The following is a 17,421-nucleotide window of genomic DNA, read 5'->3' as shown; positions in this document are numbered from 1 at the left end:
GATCTGGATGTATGGACTCCCTCCTCCAACTCCTGGCATGCCTAATCCAGGCGTGTCCAACTTTTTGACATTGAGACATGATATTGTCATCTACAAAGTTCATGCTAGAGAACCGGGCAATAGTTAGCAAAAAAATTAAAATCTCATCATGTAAATACATTTACAGTTTTGTGTTGGGCTATGTTAATAGCTGCCCTCTGCCATATTTAGCTCGGGGCTGCAGGGTTTCACACAAGAGAGCTGTCACACTTCCCTTGAATTTCACAGCTTAGGGCTCCTCCCTCCTCTCCAGGGTGCCGTAGGTGGGGCCCCAAAGCTAGTGTGAGCTAGCATAAATTAGCACCTGATATTTTTGTTACTTATTCTTCATTTTTCTTCCCTTTTTAAAGGTGTATTATGGCCAGAACTCAGGAGTCAGAGGCAGCTGGATCTCTGTGAGTTCAAGGCCAGCCTGGTCTACAGAGAATTCCAGGATAGTCAGGGCTACACAGAGAAACCCTGTATGAAGAAAAAGAAAGAAGGCAGAGAGGGGAACGTGTCATAATAATTTTAGGTTGAACAATCGAGGTGCTTACAGGTTCACAGATGGTTAAAATATATCAGTTAAGGCTGAAGTTCCTTTTGATCACTATTCCCTCCCCTTTTCCCCCCCCCCCCCACACACACAGTGTTTCTGGATTGTTTCTTATGAGTCTCCTGTGCTAAATTACATACATCCCTAAAGAATTTGTGGGACTTATTCCTGGGAATGTTTTCAAAAGAATAAGGTTATGCGGTGTGTTTCTATTCCTCAGCCCCCCTTCTCCGAGCTGTTCTGAGCTTTTGGGCTGTATTCTTGGGTGTTGGGTGCTTTGACAAGGACTGAGGGGTGCTGCCGCCCCACAAGGGGAGCAAATGGGTCCTTGGCTGGTCTGGAGGGCTCTCTAGAGCCCTTCCCTAAGCCTGTTCTCTCACAGAGCTCTGGCCACACTCGCTTTTTGCCTTCTGCCTTCTCCTCACACTAGTTTTAAGGCCCCACCTGCTGCACCCCAGAGTGCTGGCTGGGGTCCTTAGCTGTGAAATGCGAAGGCCCTCCTGTAGGACGCAGGCTTCTGCGCCCCCTGGCGGCTGCTCTGGTGCACTGCAGCGGCGCCTTCGCGCCGGACCTTCCCACCCGAGGGTGCGGTCAGGAAGCTGTGCCTGTGGGGCGACGAGAACCCTCTTGTGAGTCCTGGGCAGTTAAGGCTAGCCGATCAGGTTAGCCGAACAGGATAAGCCGATCTCTGCTTTTGAGGCTCCCCAAGGAATGTGAGCGCCACCTGGAGTTGCCCGAGGTTCTACACGTTTGCAGGTACCAGATAGGGATGAGTTGTCCTTTTGTTTCTTAATGAACCAGGTTTTTATTATTATTATTATTACATTTGTTTGCGGGGGGAGAGTTCGGAGGGTGGGAGAACACCGTGCGTGGAGGACAGAGGACGATTTGTAGTAATCAGTTTTCTCCTTCTATCATACGGGTCCCGGTGATCCAACTCAGGTCAGCCGACTTGGGTGCAAGTGCCTTTACCTGATGAGCCATCTCGATGACTCTTTAGTTTTGTTCTCAGACAGTGATAGCAGGGTCTTGCTCTGCAGTCCACGCTGGCCTTGAACTCGTGATTCTGCTTCAACTTCAACTTTGCTGTAATGATCTTGTCAAATAATGAGCACCTTCAGTGGGCGAAGCTAAACTGACCCGGAGAAAAAGAATCCGGAGCGAGATGGGCTGCAGACAGGAGCCCTTCCCCACTCTGGCAGGCCGGAGTCTCGCCAGCCACTGTCCTCTCCAGAGGACGCCCCGCCCACCCGCCTCGGACGCCCCGCCCACCCGCCTCGCCCCTGACATTGTAAGGTGCGGAGTAAGCTGCTGGCTCATTCATCTCTACTAGAAGGTCAGTTTGCCAAGTGCCAGAACTTTGAACCCCGTTCACTTGTACAACCTAAGCCCTCCCCACGGTGCCAGGCTTACAGCTAGCGTTTAACTGGAGTTGATAAAGAAGCCTCTGAAAGAAGATGTCAATGTAGCGATTAGAGAGGTTTCCGACTTTTTTAAACTTTTTTTGAGACAAGTTTGGTTTTGTTTGTTTGTTTGTTTGAATGTTTGTTTTTCTATGTAGTCCTGGCTGTTCTGGAATTCGCTTTGTAGACTAGGCTGGCCTCGAACTCAGAGATCTGTTTGCCTCTGCCTCCCGAGTGTTGGGATTAAAGGTGTGCACCACCGCTGCCCAGCCTGAGAGGTTTCTGACATTAAGTGCAAAAAACAACTTCAGAATTCAGGAGTTGTTGGGGATGTAGCCCGATTGGTAAAGCACTTGCTTAGCATGCACAAAGCCCTGGGTTGGATCCCCAACACTGCATAAAACCAAGAGTGGTGGAATCCCAGCCTTTGGGAGGTAAAGGCAGGAGGATCAGGAGTTCAAAGCCATCTTTGGGTAGATACGGAGTTAGCCTGGGGTAAGTGTCTGTTTCAAAAACAAACAAAGGAATTAGCAGGTTGTATGAGTTATGTCCCAGCTTCCCGTCCCAGCCTGTGCAAATAAACTAAACTTTCTGTAAACTTTAAATTTCTCAAAGGACCTGGAGGCGTGGCTCAGTGGTAAAGTTTCTACCTAAACCCTGGGTCCCATCCCTGTTGCTAAAAATGCAGAATGGGGGTGGGGGAAGGGTAATTCAAAACTGAAGAATCTTAAACAACAAAAACTAAAAGACTTTCTACAGATTACAAGCGCCAGGAGGATGCACAGGCTGGGGTCCTCCATTCAAGTGTGCAGTGAGCAGTGTGCTCTCAACACTCACACAGCCCAGGCAGGTGGCTTGTTACAGATAAGAGAGTTCTTCAGTGGAGACGGCATTTGACATTCATGCTTGGAAATAAGATAGGATCTCATCAGGAAGTGATGGGCAGAAAGGGTATTCCATTGAAGGATCAGATGGACTATGGTGGCTCAGATGTACCAAACACACTTTTGAAAGTAGCCAGGGCAACTGGTGAGAGAGCCATAAGGTGTTGAAGCACACTGGTCCCCGTTGGGAAAGGATTTGCTTGTGAGGGTTGGGTAAGCAGCAGGGAGTCTCCAAGGATTGATAACCATTTAATTAAAATAGCGATACCATGTGGAGCACCTGTGAGAAGCCGGCCACAGGCTGGACCACAGCAAGGAGGGTAGTTGGGATGGAGAGAACCTGGCTGGACCTGGGAGGACAGGTGAGAACTAACCTCTCTGCTAGAGAGGCTACCTTTTCAGAGCCAAGCCTGTGTCCCCGAGGCCAACACACTTGGCCTTGGTTCAGATGGAAGGACGTGTCTCGCCTGCACCTTCCAAGCTTTTCATGTGCACTGATGATTGCATGGGCAGGAGACACACCAAGAGGAGAAATTCCAGCCCAAATTACCACAAAATCCCAGGCTTGAAGAAGGATCAGGAACGGGAGCTAGTCCAGTATCCAGACGACAGAAGGGTCTGGGAATGGTAGTGGTACCCAGGTTATGAGGGAGAGAGAGGCACTGAACCTGAGTAGAGATTGTCTTGTCATAGAGATAAAGAGCCCCAATGATAAGAGCTGTCAGTACAGCCCTCTACAGCTGAAGATACACTGTGACTCCCTTGGACCTACCTTCACAGTTAGATGTGGATTCTATGACCAAAGGCCAGCGCCCCAGGCTGCCCCTGTAAGCCTGAGAAGGACCAGCTCAAACTGTACCAGAGATCTAAGAATGTCTGCTTGGGGGGGGGTGGGGTGGGGGGAGGGGCCGGAGACCTGTTGCCATCTTCTAGGTACACTTTGGGTAGAGCTTCCTGAGCCTCATAGTACACTGCCTGCTTGGTGAGGGTGGGGCCCCCAGGTCTCCATAACAGTGCCAGGCAGTTCCGAAAGAGCTGAATTATTCACTGGGAGGCCACCCAAAAGGAGGCTGAGTTCCTGGACCTGTTTGACACATTTTCCCAATGTATGGATCACTACTGTGATTCTGGTCCCAGTCTAGCCGGAGCTTCCTGTTACATCTTCCCTGATACAAGCATATTCCTTCCCTGAGTCTGTTTTCCCGTCTGTGAAATCGGGCAGGAAAGCAACCCCTGCCCCGGAGGCTTAAGCGACTGTTGGTTAGCCACCAGAGGCTTGCGGATCACCCAGAGCTGTGTGGCTCCACTCAAGACCCCACTTCTCTGGGCCTCAAGTCTCCTCGTCTGTACAGAGAAGCTCGTGTAGTAGGCTCCCAAAGACTAGTTGGGAGCAATGGCTAGTTTATGTCTGGCCGCAAGAGCCTCTACCCCACCTTGGATTGTTCCCGGAGGGAACATCCCGAAGAAGAGGGACGGGATGCAGAAGGCTCTGGTACCACGGGTAGTGGCTCCTGGGTGTTGTCGTAGGGCCACCCTCCCCACCCCCGGTCCCGCCCACCTTCCCGACACCGGGGCGGGGACAAACAGGTGCCGCCACACACTCCAGGAGCCACGGTGGCGCAAGTAGACCCTCCGTGACCCTCGGTGAGTGGCGGTGGAGCACGGGCGGGGAGCGTCCGTCTGGGGACAGCGGTGGCCTGTGACCTTTCCCCTAGTTCCCGCCAGGAGGGTGGCAGGGATAGGCAGAGCAGCTGCGGACGCTGAGCTGCCCCCATGTTGCCAGTCCCGGCCGGCTTGGCCGCGATGCTGCTGCGCAGCACCTGTATCCACAGGCCGAGCCTCAGCAGCCTGGCCCGGGAGCACAGGTCCCACCAGTCTGGGGATGGCTCCCCTCCAAAACTCGGCTGCCGTGAGAGGCCGGATGCCCTTCCTGGCCTGCAGGGAGGAGTGGGGAGGAAGGGAGCCATGAGACCTCCTCCCTCCCTGAGACCTGGGCCACCAAGCCATGACATAGCCAGGTCCTTTCACAGGTGGGACCTCCCAGGAGGCTCAAAGAAAGTGAGCAATTGGCCTGAGGTCATACCGCCAGGGAGCACAGGCTGGGATGACAGACAGCTCTCTCTGAGATGGAGTGGGCAGGATGCCACGGCCACCACCTGCTTGCTGGGAGTGTGGTTGCCCAACCAAGTCTCTGTAAGCGGGAAACTTAAGTTGGCATGAGTTGGAGGCTATAGGTGAAAATTCCTGTCCCACTTGGGTGTGAGAGGGCCCAGGTTCCTGGCCACCCAGTCGCTGCTCCGGGAACCTATGCCTCCTCTTGGTCTCTTCCTCTGCCTCAGCTTCTCTTGTCTACTCCTGCATCTTTAACTGTTGGTTCTCTGGGTCCCAGCGCCCTGTCCACCATCAATATCTCCTCACCCCCTATTCAGTTCCCTTTCCTAGGTTTCTGGTCCCCTGCTCTGCCTACCCAAAGCCAGGCAGGTCCTACCCAGTCCCTAGGGCCACCAGCAGGCCTGCACCAGCTCTCTCCGGTCTGGTCCCCTTGGCTCAGTGCCCACCAACTGCCAGACTATCTATGCAGAGTAAGCATCCAACCATGGCGCCAGGGTGTAGGGTGGCCCAGTGTCTTGCAAGCCAGATGCTGCACCTCCACATAGGAGAGAATACCCCCACACACATATCCCAGTTCCCGTGGGAGAACTCTGTACTGGCTGATAGGCACAGATAGGCTCCATGACTGGCTGGCTTCTGAGGATCCCGAGATGTGAGGCTTCGCACAAAAGCCAGGAAGCTGTTATAGTACAAGAGCAAGGTCAGGCCACACAGGGGAGGAGGTCACTCAGTACCACACAATGTGGGTGTGGAACTGCGGACACTCGGTGTTTGATGTAAAAATAACAAAGAGGGTGGTATGCGCTTGCCTAGCATACACAAGATCCTAGTTCACCCCTGCAACACATACACACACACACACACACACACACACACACACACACACACACATCAAAAGGCCCTGCCCTGAAGTCACCCTCTGAAGTCTCTAGTTTTCTCTGGTTTCTGGATCTCATCTCAGTCAGAGACTGGTCTGGTCTCTGGCCTTCTGCACTCCCCAAAGGGACTCTGGCACCTAGCAAGCAGCTCTATGATAGGACCTGTGTCTCTGGTCCCCTCAGCCCTTCCTGGCCCCAGAGCCTGAAATGTCAGGCCACCTCTTCTCACTCCTTCCTGGGGCCTGCTCCACAGTCTCACACACCCTGACCTGTGATGCTGTTTTGTTTGTACTCTAACAAATAAAGCTTACCTGGAGATCACATTGCAGAGCCAGCCACTATATAGACATAGAAGCCAGGCAGTGGTGGCACATACCTTAAATCCCAGCACTTGGGAGGAGAAAGCAGGAAGATCAGGAGTTCAAGGCCACTCTGAGCTACACAAGACCGATCCGATTTAAAAGAGAAACAGAGCCAGGTGGTGATGGCCCACACCTTTAATCCCAGCACTCGGGAGGCAGAGGCAGGTGGGTCTCTGTGAGTTCGAGGTCAGCCTGGTCTACAAAGTGAGTTCCAGGAAAGCCAACAGCCCTTTCAGTCTGAGGATTCTTAGAGGTAAGAAGTCTTTCTAGTGGCTGGCTGCTCTGTTTCTCTGATCTTTCAGCTTTCACCTTGATATCTGACTCTGGGTTTTTATTATTAAGACCAGTTAGAATTCACGCTACACTGACCAGCTGTGAGACTCTGGCCACTTCTTTTCGGAGCCTCAGTTTCTCCCTGTGTGAAATGGGGTAGACCCAGGACTGCTGAGAGGCTGCAGAGGATGTGAGGGGGTTGGTACAGGTGGGCAGCAAGGAGCACATGGGCTATGCTCTGCTTCCTTGGCTCCTCACTCGCCTCCCCACAGCCAGTCAGGACTGGCCTTCCTCCACCTAGAGGGGCTGTGGGTCGCTGAGGATATAGCCGCACTGCCCTCGAAGGCCTTGGTGACTTCCCTAAGCTTCTCTGTTGCTCATAAGCTGATAGCCGCAGCCACGCTGGTCCCAAGGCTGATCTTTGAACACGGAGAGGGCCTTGTACTGGCTGGCCAGCTCCGCCCTGGACCCTCTTTCCCCAGACTCCTCCTCCTCACATTCTTACTTCCCAGCTCTTCTTGCCTCTGCAGTACTCCCTGTGCACTCACTGGACTGCTCTGTGTTTTGATTTTCTGGCTTTCTTGGTGGCAGATTTTATTTGTTTGTTTGTTTGGTGAGCAGAGGACAATGGTTCAGCTGGGTGTAGCACCCAATAAAGGCAGGTTCCACACATGAGTGAACAAGAGCCACAAGGCCCCTGAAGACAGGGCAGAAAACACAGATACTGAGCCATGCAGGGGCATCCCAAGGTTAAGACCTGTCTGGGCTACAGAGTGAGATCACAGCCAGCCTGGGCTGAGACTGTCAGGATTTACTACTCGGAGATATCCTGTGTGTGCAGGGAAACATGCTGGGCAGATGCAAGCCGTGTGGGCATGGCAGCATCGGAGGCCAATAATACACAATCCAGACGCTGCATCCATGTGCAGAGTTTATTATAATAGAGAGATAAAGAGGCAGAGACACAGAAAAAGGGAGACAGAGAGAGGAAGGGAGGGAAAGAGGGGTCACACCTCGGAGGAAAAGTGGAAGCAGAGAGAGAGAGAAGGGGCAGAGTTTTTCCTTAAGAGATTTCTATGTCAGGATGAAGAGCGCCCCCAAGGGGTGGGATCAGAATATTAACAGAGACCCTGTCTCAAAATTAAAAGTAAAGGCAAGGGAGCTGGGTACAGCTTGGCGATAGAGCTCTTGCCAGTTTATATGTGCCCTGGGTTCAAAACCCAGGATTCGGGGGGAGACCAAGTACTCCATGCCTGAGCTACACCGCATCTCATGAATCTTTTCAGTATGTCCCCACCACACTCAGCACATTCACTGCTCTGAGAGAAACGGTCTGCCCTTCGTGCATGTTGTTTCCTCTGCCTGGAACAGCCTCTCGCCATCAGCCATCAGGGCTGCTTGCTTCTTACAGGCTCTCCAGACCTACAGAACTGGGCAGGACAGAATTGGGGAGCTGGGGTACAGACCCTGATGGAGCCCCACTTATCTCTGCACTGACCTCCCCAGGCTGAAGCTCTCACATGACAGCCCTAAAGGGGAGATTGCCGCCTTTAATTAATTACTGACTGGCTCCCTCTGTTTCCTTTATGATTTGCTGCGTCAGGAAGAGTTAGCAGAACAGGGCTTCATGTCCTCCTGCGCCCCCTGGAGCACCAGCCCCACAAGGGCAATGGGAAGGCAGGCTTCCCAGGGCAGGATCTTACAGGAACCTGGGTGGAGGCTATGCAGGCCAGGCCAGCACTTGGAAGGCGGGGCCGGAGAGCAAGAGCAGCTTGAAAGCCGCCTGTCTCCAGGTCCTCCGGCACAACCAGGTGGGCCCTGGGTAAGAACAGGACTGTCTTTATAGTAGAGGTCCGGGTCTCATTGTCTCCCACTCTCCTCCCATCTCTCAAATCATTTCCTCTTCCTTGGTCAGTTTCCTGTGTAGGGACCAGGGGAAGGGACTGTCAGAGCACCAAAGAGTCCTGGGTGAGGTTCACCAGAAAGCCCTAGAACTGCTAGAACAACAGAAGGCCTCATGAGTGTGGCAACACACACCCCTGAGGCAAAAGCCCTGGACTAAACAGATTTTTGTCACAAAACCAAAACAGAAAAAAAGGAAAAGAAGGCTTGGAGTCTGCTTGAAACCACCCAATTGGGTGAGTGCTGGTATGGGACCAGTTCAAGGACATAGATATGGTGAGGGGGAAGGGGTCCCCCCACTTCCCTTATTCAGGGAGGAACTGGCTAGGCTGATTGAGCTCTCACAAAGGCCGTGCCACTCGCTGGCTGGGTGGCCTTGGGCAGGGGACTCTTCTTCCTCACCTGCTCATCGAGGACACTAGTGTGGGATGGGGGAACTTCCTTGGCTATGACTATCTAAAAATGTCACGTCTGCTGACTTTTCCAACTCATGTGAAATTAACTATGGACATGGCATCCAAGAGTCATCTTCCCATCTGTGGGTCAAAGCCCGCTCTATATACTCTCCCTCTAAACTGTTTATTATCCTTGGCAACTTTCGCTCTTGAATTTTCAGGTCTCGGTTTATAAGAACTCTTTATGTACTAAAGAAGCAAGCCTTTTGTCTGCTCTGCCCTGATCTCCCCAGCCTGTCACTTGTCTCTTGACCTTGCTCTTGGTACTTTTTTGCAGAAGTATTTTGCTTACCTGTTTTATTGCATTTGTGTGTTTTAACGTGTCTGAAGTTGAATGTATCAAACTTTTCCTTCATGGTGCCAGGATTTCTGAGTCCTGCTGAGGAAAACCTTACCCAGCTGAAGTTATCCGTGAACAAATGCATCTGTGTTTCTGCTGATAAAAAGCCAGCCTGTTGATGATTAAATTGAACTGTCTCACAGATGCTCTTCTCCCCCAGCCCTTTTGCAGCCTGACCTGGAGGACAGACAGCGTCTGGCTCAGGCTGCCCACAATGGCCCTCCTGACACACCTGCTGGTCTGCGTCTTTGGCATGGGCTCCTGGGTAGCTATCAACGGGCTCTGGGTGGAGCTGCCCCTGCTGGTGACCGAGCTGCCCGAGGCCTGGTACCTGCCCTCCTACCTCACTGTGGTCATCCAACTGGCCAACATAGGCCCCCTCCTGGTCACCCTGTTGCACCGCTTCCAACCTGGCTGCTTGTCTGAGGTGCCTGTGATCTTCCTCATCTTGTGCATAGGCACAGCTGCCTGCATCCTCTTGGCCTTCCTGTGGAACACCACCTCCTGGATACAGGGCGGACGCCATAGTGTGGCCTTCATTGTCCTCACCTTCTTCCTGGCCCTGGTGGACTGCACCTCCTCTGTCACTTTCCTGCCCTTCATGAGCCAGCTGCCCACGTACTATCTCACCACCTTCTTCATAGGAGAGGGGCTCAGCGGCCTCCTGCCTGCGCTGGTAGCTCTTGCCCAAGGCTCAGGCATCACCACCTGTATCAATGCCACACAGACACCAGGCACCACCTTGAGCCCTGTGACCACGGTGGAGACCCACCTCACCCAGGTACCGAGTGTGATCCAGAGCCATTGTTACACTGTGCTTGGCCCCCAGTGTAGGGAACGGGAAATTGGCTTCCTTTATTTTCATTATTTCTTCGGGAGGACTACACATCTATGTATGTATGTATGTATGTATGTATTCATTCATTCATTCATTCATTCATTCATTCATTCATTGTTGTGTGTATTCTGACACATGTGCCTAGGGCCACATGCCACCGTACAAGTGTGGAGGTCAGAGTATAACTTCGTAGAGTCAGTTCTCTCTCCCCATCTTCCCAAGAGTTCTAGGGACGGAATTCAGTTGTCAGCCTTGCACGGCGCCTGCCTTCACCTGCTGAGCCATCCTGTCAGCTAGGGGCTGCAGATTAAAGTGTGTGAGGTGGGTGGACAGCAGAAAGACCATTTTAAGTGTGTGCCTGTTGGAGGGTCATCAGAGTTTGAGATTCAAAGGCGCACCAGGTGACGGGGGTTCAAACCTTCCCAAACAGCAGAAAGGGACAGTGAGTGGCTTGCGGCTCAAGGGAGTGTGGAGATGTACTGGGACGGGGGAAGAGGTGGCTGATGAGCAAAGGTGGCCCGTCATAAACTCAGATGGAAGCTGACAAGTGACAAAGGTCCTGAACATGTCCACTCTGTGTGTCCCAACCAGTTTAGAGCAGCCGGTATTAAAGAAGTCTATCTTAGAGTGACACCAGAGTCTTTTAGTTGGGTTGAGGGATATCTTGAGCCTCCAACGAGAACCTAAGGTCAAAATGTCTCTACCCTCCCCAAACCTGGATTTTTATCTGGAAATCTGACGTAGCGCATGCTTCCCGCGGTGACGTGGCTAATGGCGGCTTTGTCCCTCCACAGACAACCCACAGCCCTTCTTCCCTGTCACCCCTCACCTGGCACCTGGAGAGTCACTACCTGGCCCCACGCTTCTCACCACTGCTGTTCTTCCTGTTGCTCGCCTTCCTGATGGGCTGCTGCCTGGTCGCCTTCTTCTTCCTGCAGCGGCAGCCCTGGGGACGGCAAGGCTCCATAGAGGACCTTCTCCACTCCCAGGTCACCCTGCACTCCATCAGGCCACGAGACACAGAGGACACCGGCTCACTGGGTACCTATGTGAGCAGCCCAGGCAAGGAGTCAGTGGAAGCCAGTGTGGCGCCGCTCTGCCCAGCCCAGCTGGCCTTCATCTACTCCGTGGTGGCCTTTGTCAACGCTCTCACCAATGGCGTGCTGCCTTCAGTGCAGACCTACTCTTGCCTGCCCTATGGACCTGTTGCCTACCACCTGTCTGCCACCCTCAGCTCCATGGCCAGCCCTCTCGCCTGCTTCCTCCCAACCTTCCTGCCTAACAGGTACCCTACCTAACCCAGGGAACTCTGACGGTGGGGATCGCGCCATTCCAGAACACCAAGTGCCAAGCCTCCGCACCTACTGGGTGATGTGTGGGGTGTTTGGTATATGGTCTCCCGGAGGCATGGGGTAGCATGTTTGGCCTCTGTGCCTCTGGGGTACCGATCTGAAATACTGGAGTGGCAATGTTTCCTCCTATGATGGCTAGGAATGCGGCATAGACTGTTCTCTATCAGTGCCTGGCACTTCCGATGTCTCAGCAGCAGGGCCCCCAGTCCATGAGACATGACAGTCAGCTACTGAGGCGGACACATACATAGGACCCTGAGACCTGGAGGGAGGGATGGAGCTGGGCTTGTTCAGCCTTGCCCTCCTGCCTCTGGCCCAGCTAGCTCCCGTCAAGTTGTACTTCTAGCCGGGCTATCAGATGTAATGCAGGCTACCAGAGCAGGCTGGGCCCTGGCTCAAAAGCATAAGCGTCATCCTGGAAACCTGACTGGGGCCATGGCAATGAAGAAATGACAGATACAGGTACAGAAAAGCTGGGATCAGGAGAGTTGTGGTCACTCTGATGGAGGGTACCCACTACACCACCCAGATCTCATGTTTCTTCTGGCAACACAGGAGGAAGTGAGTCTGGGTAGGAGGTTTCTGCAGGGGCGTGGTCTCAGGTTACAGTCACAGGGGAAGTGTCTCAGTAAAGGTTTTATTGCTGTGACGAAACACTGACCAATAAGCAAGTTAGGGAGGAGAGGGTTTACTTGGCTTACACTTCCAGATCATAGTTGGTCAGTGGAGAACATCAGGACAGGAACTCTAACAGGGCAGGATCCAGAGGCAGGAGCCGATGCAGAGGCCATGGAGCTGAGCTGCCTACTGGCTTGCTTCCCCTGGCTTGTGCAGTCTACTTTCTTATCGAACCCAGTACCAGCAGCCCAGGGATGGCACCACCCACCATGGGCTGGGCCCTCCCCCATTGATCACTAATTGAGAAAATGCCTTATAGCTCATGGAGGCATATCCTCAACTGAGGCTTTTCCTTTCTGATGACTCTGGTGTGTGTCAAGATGACACACAAAACCAGCCAGTACAGAAAGGAAAAGCTGCAGGAGACAGTTTCTCCGTACACTGGCCAATCGCTCCTAAACGCTCATTCGTGGACTCAGGGAAGAGGATGCCATTTTCCTGAGCCTCAACCAAGGAAAGCAGCGTCCTCACCTGCCAGCCAGATTCTGGTGGAATTCTGAAAAGTCACCTCCAGAGCTCACGGCTGACCTCCCAGACAGATGACAGACCTCCCTAAGAGCAAGGGAGGGTCCTGGAGAAAGCCTTGAAGAGGTCAAAGCCCCTTCTGGTGGCTTCCTGGCAAGGAGCTGGTATCATGAAGAAAATGATAGCCAACACAACACCCATAGCCGGGAAGCCGCCCAGCACCTGTGCTCCATGCACCCCTCCAGGGCGACTCTGCCCACCACACTCCCATTGCGCAGGCAAGAATAGGTCAAAGATGGGTCAAGGACCAGTCTTCAAGGTTTGGGTGGTTGAACCGTGATCTGGTATGAACATATGAGGTACCTTGACTCTCAGTGTCCCCCTTAACCTAAGTAGCCTGGGATCATTTTCCATAAAGATCTAACCTAACCCTGGAAGCTACTCCTTGAGGCCTGGGTGAAGGGGACAGACACCAGGCTTCTCACTCTTTCAAGGTCACTGTCGTTTCTGGGCTTGCTCACGGTGCTGGGAACCAGCTTTGGGGCCTACAACATGGCCATGGCTGCCATGAGTCCCTGCCCCATCCTGCAGGGTCACTGGGGTGGAGAAGTCCTCATCGTAAGTATCCCCCCCCCCAACTCTCCTTTCTCAAGGCTGGGGACCCCTTTCTGTTATCTTCTAGTGGTTCTTATAAAAGTGGGGACTTAGGGAGGTAAAGTTGCCATGAATGCTACCTCCCCCATATGTACCCCGACTTGATCATTTGGGGGAGGGAAGAGATACCTGGGTTTCCTTTCACTCTGGAGGGATAGCTCCTGTGGCACCTTAGCCTTTGAGGGTCACTCCGTAGGACCTCATTGTAGTAAGGAGTCATTTCATCTCCCTTAGTCCATGAGGTTACCCTGCCCTAGGGTAGGCCCTTGAGTTCTCTTCTACATCTCCCCTGGTGACCTTGTCCCCCCCCCCCCCCTGCAGGTGCTCTCCTGGGTGCTGTTTGCAGCCTGTCTCAGCTATGTCAAAGTGATGCTGGGTGTGATCTTGCGTGACCGGAGCCGCAGTGCCCTCTTGTGGTGTGGGGCAGCAGTGCAGTTGGGCTCCCTGATCGGCGCCCTGCTCATGTTCCCACTGGTTAATGTGCTGAGGCTCTTCTCATCTGCTGACTACTGCAGCCTGGACTGTTCCGTGTAGCCTCACTTGGCCACCACAGGACACCAGGACACCACCACTGAGGTGGAAAACCAGAACCCAGAGAGGCAAGGTTAACAACTCCTGCCCCCTTCTCCATGAGGGCATAGATCTGGGTCCGAGCTTTTAGACACAAAAGGCCTCCTCCTGACCTGGAGCTGAAACACGCAGCCCTCCCCCAACACTGTGCCCCAGTGCTCATGAGCCCCAGCTGCTGGCTGCATTCTTGGACTTCTCAGAGATCTGGTTTGTAGCTTTCAGCTGGAGGCAGCCCAAGGACATTAGGGGGAGATCTCTGAGAGATTTCCCCTTGCCTGCTGTGAGAACTTAGGGAAGTCGACTCTCTAGGCCTGTTTCCTCATTAAAGGAGGGTTGTAGTGAGCAGCCTTTAGGTTGTAGGCTTAATCTAGCGGGTTCTCCTGAACTCTCTCCTGCGTGGACACCTTTTCTTGGTCAGAGGGCTTAGGAGGGCCCTGCCTCCAAACCCTTTTTGTGTCCCAAGAAAGAACCTCTACAGGACACTGGCCACAGAAACTCCAAGCATCTTGGCCCTGAGTCCCAGTACAGCTCTCCACCTTCCCTGTCGCCCAGGATGGTGAGACCCTAAGACAAGTTGAGGGAAGCCCTGCCTCTGAAAGTGAACCCCACTCGGATGCCTAGCAGCCAGTGAAAACCTTAGAAGGTGTCTCAGGCAGGAGAGGCGTTGTTTGTAATTATTATTCGGTTTTTGTATTTTGTTCCTTTTTATAAAAATTAAAACTTTCTATGCTTTTACACTAGGGGCGGTGTACACACAAGAAGGCTACACTGTATCGGTCTAATTCTAATCAGTTTTCAGTCAAGGCTGAGAACCACAGAAGCAGAGCGAGAGGCCTGGGGCCAGCCCACTTTTCTGGACTATTGTCCATCTGCTGGTGTGACCCTGTACTCCTCTTTACTGGTAAAGTAGGGTTGGAGAGATGGCTCAGCCATTTAAGGCTAAGTCCCACAGCGAAAGTCAAATATTTAAATGGTGCTTATCTTGGTATGTGCTCATGCATAGGTGGGGGCTGGTGGGTGGTGGGGGATGGTGGGTGGTGGGGTCTGGTGGGTGGTGGAGGCTGGTGGGTGGTGGGGTCTGGTGGGTGGTGGAGTCTGGTGGGTGGTGGGGCCTGGTGGGTGGTGCAGGCCTGGAATCCCACTACTCTGGAGGCTGAAGCAGGGCAATCAAGAGTTCAAGAAATCCAGCCAGGCTTGGTGACATCCACCATTAATCCCAGCACTCAGGAGGCAGAGTTTCCCCCAGATCTCTATCTTGAAGGCCACCCTAGTCCGCATAGTGAGCTCTAGGCAAGCCAGGAAGGGTAATATTGAGATCAGCGTCAACAAAACAAAACAGCATGTACATATACAAAAAACAAACGCTCTCATTCCTTCCTGTTCACCCTTCCAAAGGGGCAGGACCTCAAGACACAGAGTCACAAACCATTGTTCATCTTACACTTTTTGCTTCAGTGAAAACAGAAACTGCTCATTCTTTATCCACAGAGTGCCAACTTACTCCTCCATATTTGAAGTACTTTCCCTTATACAGCCAATCAGGATGTGGCCATGGGTATCCAGAGAGCAGCATAGATGTGGAAAATTGTCCAAGAGTAACCGGTGAGTGCAGAGGGCACATGCAGGAGAGCGCCATCCTGGCTTACACGCTCTGTCGAGGATAAGCCAGGATGCGTGGGTATTTGGGAAGTCGCCTCCACCTAGGGACCTGGTCTGATTTGTCTATTGCCCCATCTTAGGAGCCTCCAGCCTATATATTGTCCCTTGTCAGCCTGGCTCAGCGGCTTCTCAGGATACAGGTGGGAAGAGCATCACTCCCAGGATTCTTAGGGGTGACATTGAGCAGCTGTGTATACAAAGTGCTCAGTGGTACCTCCTCAAACAGTAGGTGCTCTGCTCACCACAGACCCTTGATGCCCCTGAGCTACACTTCTGCCCACAACACCACCTCAGGGTGAGTCTGGCTGGCCAGTGATCTCCAGACAGGGACCCTGCCTTCTCAACACTGGGATTAGAAGTATGCGCCATCACCATGCCCAGCTTGTGGGCTGTGGGGATTGAACTCAGGTTCTCACTCTTGCAGCTTCTTTACAGACAGACAGACAGACACACAGACACACAGACACACACACACACACACACACACACACACACACACACACACACACACAGAGCTCCATGAATCCGGTCTTGAGTCTGGCCCAAGATGTGGGATGTTGCTATAGCCCACTGAATGGGTAACTAACAATACAAGTGCCACCACAGAGGGCCTGTGGTCCCAGCTGCTGGGGAGGGCAAGGCAGGAGAGTCACTTGAGCCCAGGAACTTAAGGGTAACCTGGGCAATATGACAAGGCCCTGTCTTTTTTTTTTTTTTTTTAATAAAAAAAAGAAAAATCAGGACTCTGCCCTCACCCTGGAGTTGACATGGGGCTTGGCTAAAGATGCTGCCCCATGCAGGTAGGAGCAATGTGGGTGAAGCCTGAGGGGGCATCTGCAGAAATGCCTCCTTGAGCATTCAGAGCAGCGCAGTGTGTTGCCTTGGGTGTATTTTGTGGGGTAACCTTGAAAGGACCACAAAAGATACAAGGTAGCTAAGAAGCCACTGGGGTGCTCTGGGGAGAAAGCACTACCCTGGCAGGGGCCTTGGCTGGGTGAGCTGGGAACCGGCCAGGGCAGCACAGTCAGGGATGCTGATATCGTCCTTCTGTTCATGTAGAAATGCCTTTTAGGACCTGGTGACTCCTGGAACAAAGGGACTCAGGAACAGGACAGAGCAGCCAGGCTAGCAAGCAGATGTGGGATGTGAGGGGAGAGGGGAGCTAGAGTCAGGGTGAGGTCCCTGCCTCTGTCCCGGGAACCCCAGAGTGGGAGCCGCTGCAATCCCTCAAAGTGGGGGTCCCCTGGGGGCAGTCTCTTCAGCTGTTTTGTTGGTGATGGTTTCCCCAGGGAGATTTTCAGAATGGCCCAAAAGAAACCAGAGCCAGACACCAGCCCATGCATTGGCTCCCTGGAAAGCCTAGCCCAGCCAGGCCTACCTTTGATTTGGGCAAGTCCAGTGCCTGCCCAGGAGTCTTGGATCTCCACCCAGTTCCTGCCCAGCTGGTCCTTCCTTCCTGGCCTGGGGCAACCCAAAGCCTTATAGGGTAAAACACTCCACTGGGTGTGGTCTTACTTACACTTTTAAAGACATGGTGTGTGTGGGTGTGTGTGTGTGTGTGTGTGTGTGTGTGTGTGTGTGTGTGTCCTAGCCTGTGCACAGAAACAGGCCAAGCCTGAACTGTTCACCCTGCACTCCACCCTGCCTCGCCCTGAGAAGAGTCACAGAGGACGCGCACACCTTAATTCCTGGAGCTAGGGAACACGCAGGGCACAGACGACTTTGCAAACAGATAAAGGTGACAGGCTCTAACGTTGGGGATTCTGTGCAATTGCCTGAGAGGGCTCCATAAATCCACATCAACCCCAGAATGCAGAGAATCACACGAGATGCCAAAGGCAAGGCATAGAAGTCTGGGGCAAACAAGACAAACCTGGAGCCCTCCGTGGCTGGCTGGGCTCCGAAGTGGAACCCATACAGAGATGTTGGGAGCGGGCCAGAATAGCATCTTGCAAATGTGCACATTAGTTTCTGACCACAGTCTTAGAGAGTTCGAAGGAGGTCATCTCTCCTAGAGCCTCC

At 53.0% G+C, this 17,421-nt stretch overlaps 1 protein-coding gene across 3 annotated transcripts; it reads left to right on the top strand.

The window, feature by feature from the left end:
• Nucleotides 1-1,232: 1,232 nt before the first annotated feature.
• Nucleotides 1,233-14,475, top strand: Slc52a3 (solute carrier family 52 member 3). Of its 3 annotated transcripts, none has more exons than XM_036185367.1 (5): nucleotides 1,233-1,330; nucleotides 9,344-9,964; nucleotides 10,816-11,306; nucleotides 13,011-13,134; nucleotides 13,492-14,475. In XM_036185367.1, the coding sequence occupies exons 2-5, from the start codon at nucleotides 9,398-9,400 to the stop codon at nucleotides 13,702-13,704; spliced, it is 1,395 nt and encodes a 464-aa protein (XP_036041260.1). In that variant the 5' UTR covers nucleotides 1,233-1,330; nucleotides 9,344-9,397; the 3' UTR covers nucleotides 13,705-14,475. The 3 variants fall into 3 exon arrangements, with proteins under 3 accessions (XP_036041260.1, XP_036041261.1, XP_036041259.1); XM_036185368.1 differs by lacking the exon at nucleotides 1,233-1,330 and adding an exon at nucleotides 1,816-1,910; XM_036185366.1 differs by lacking the exon at nucleotides 1,233-1,330 and adding an exon at nucleotides 4,453-4,505.
• Nucleotides 14,476-17,421: the final 2,946 nt, after the last annotated feature.

Source organism: Onychomys torridus, chromosome 4 (genome assembly GCF_903995425.1).
Source record: "Onychomys torridus chromosome 4, mOncTor1.1, whole genome shotgun sequence".
Taxonomy (NCBI): domain Eukaryota; kingdom Metazoa; phylum Chordata; class Mammalia; order Rodentia; family Cricetidae; genus Onychomys; species Onychomys torridus.
Note: the sequence above shows the minus strand (reverse complement) of the source record. Positions and strands in the feature narration are given on the sequence as shown.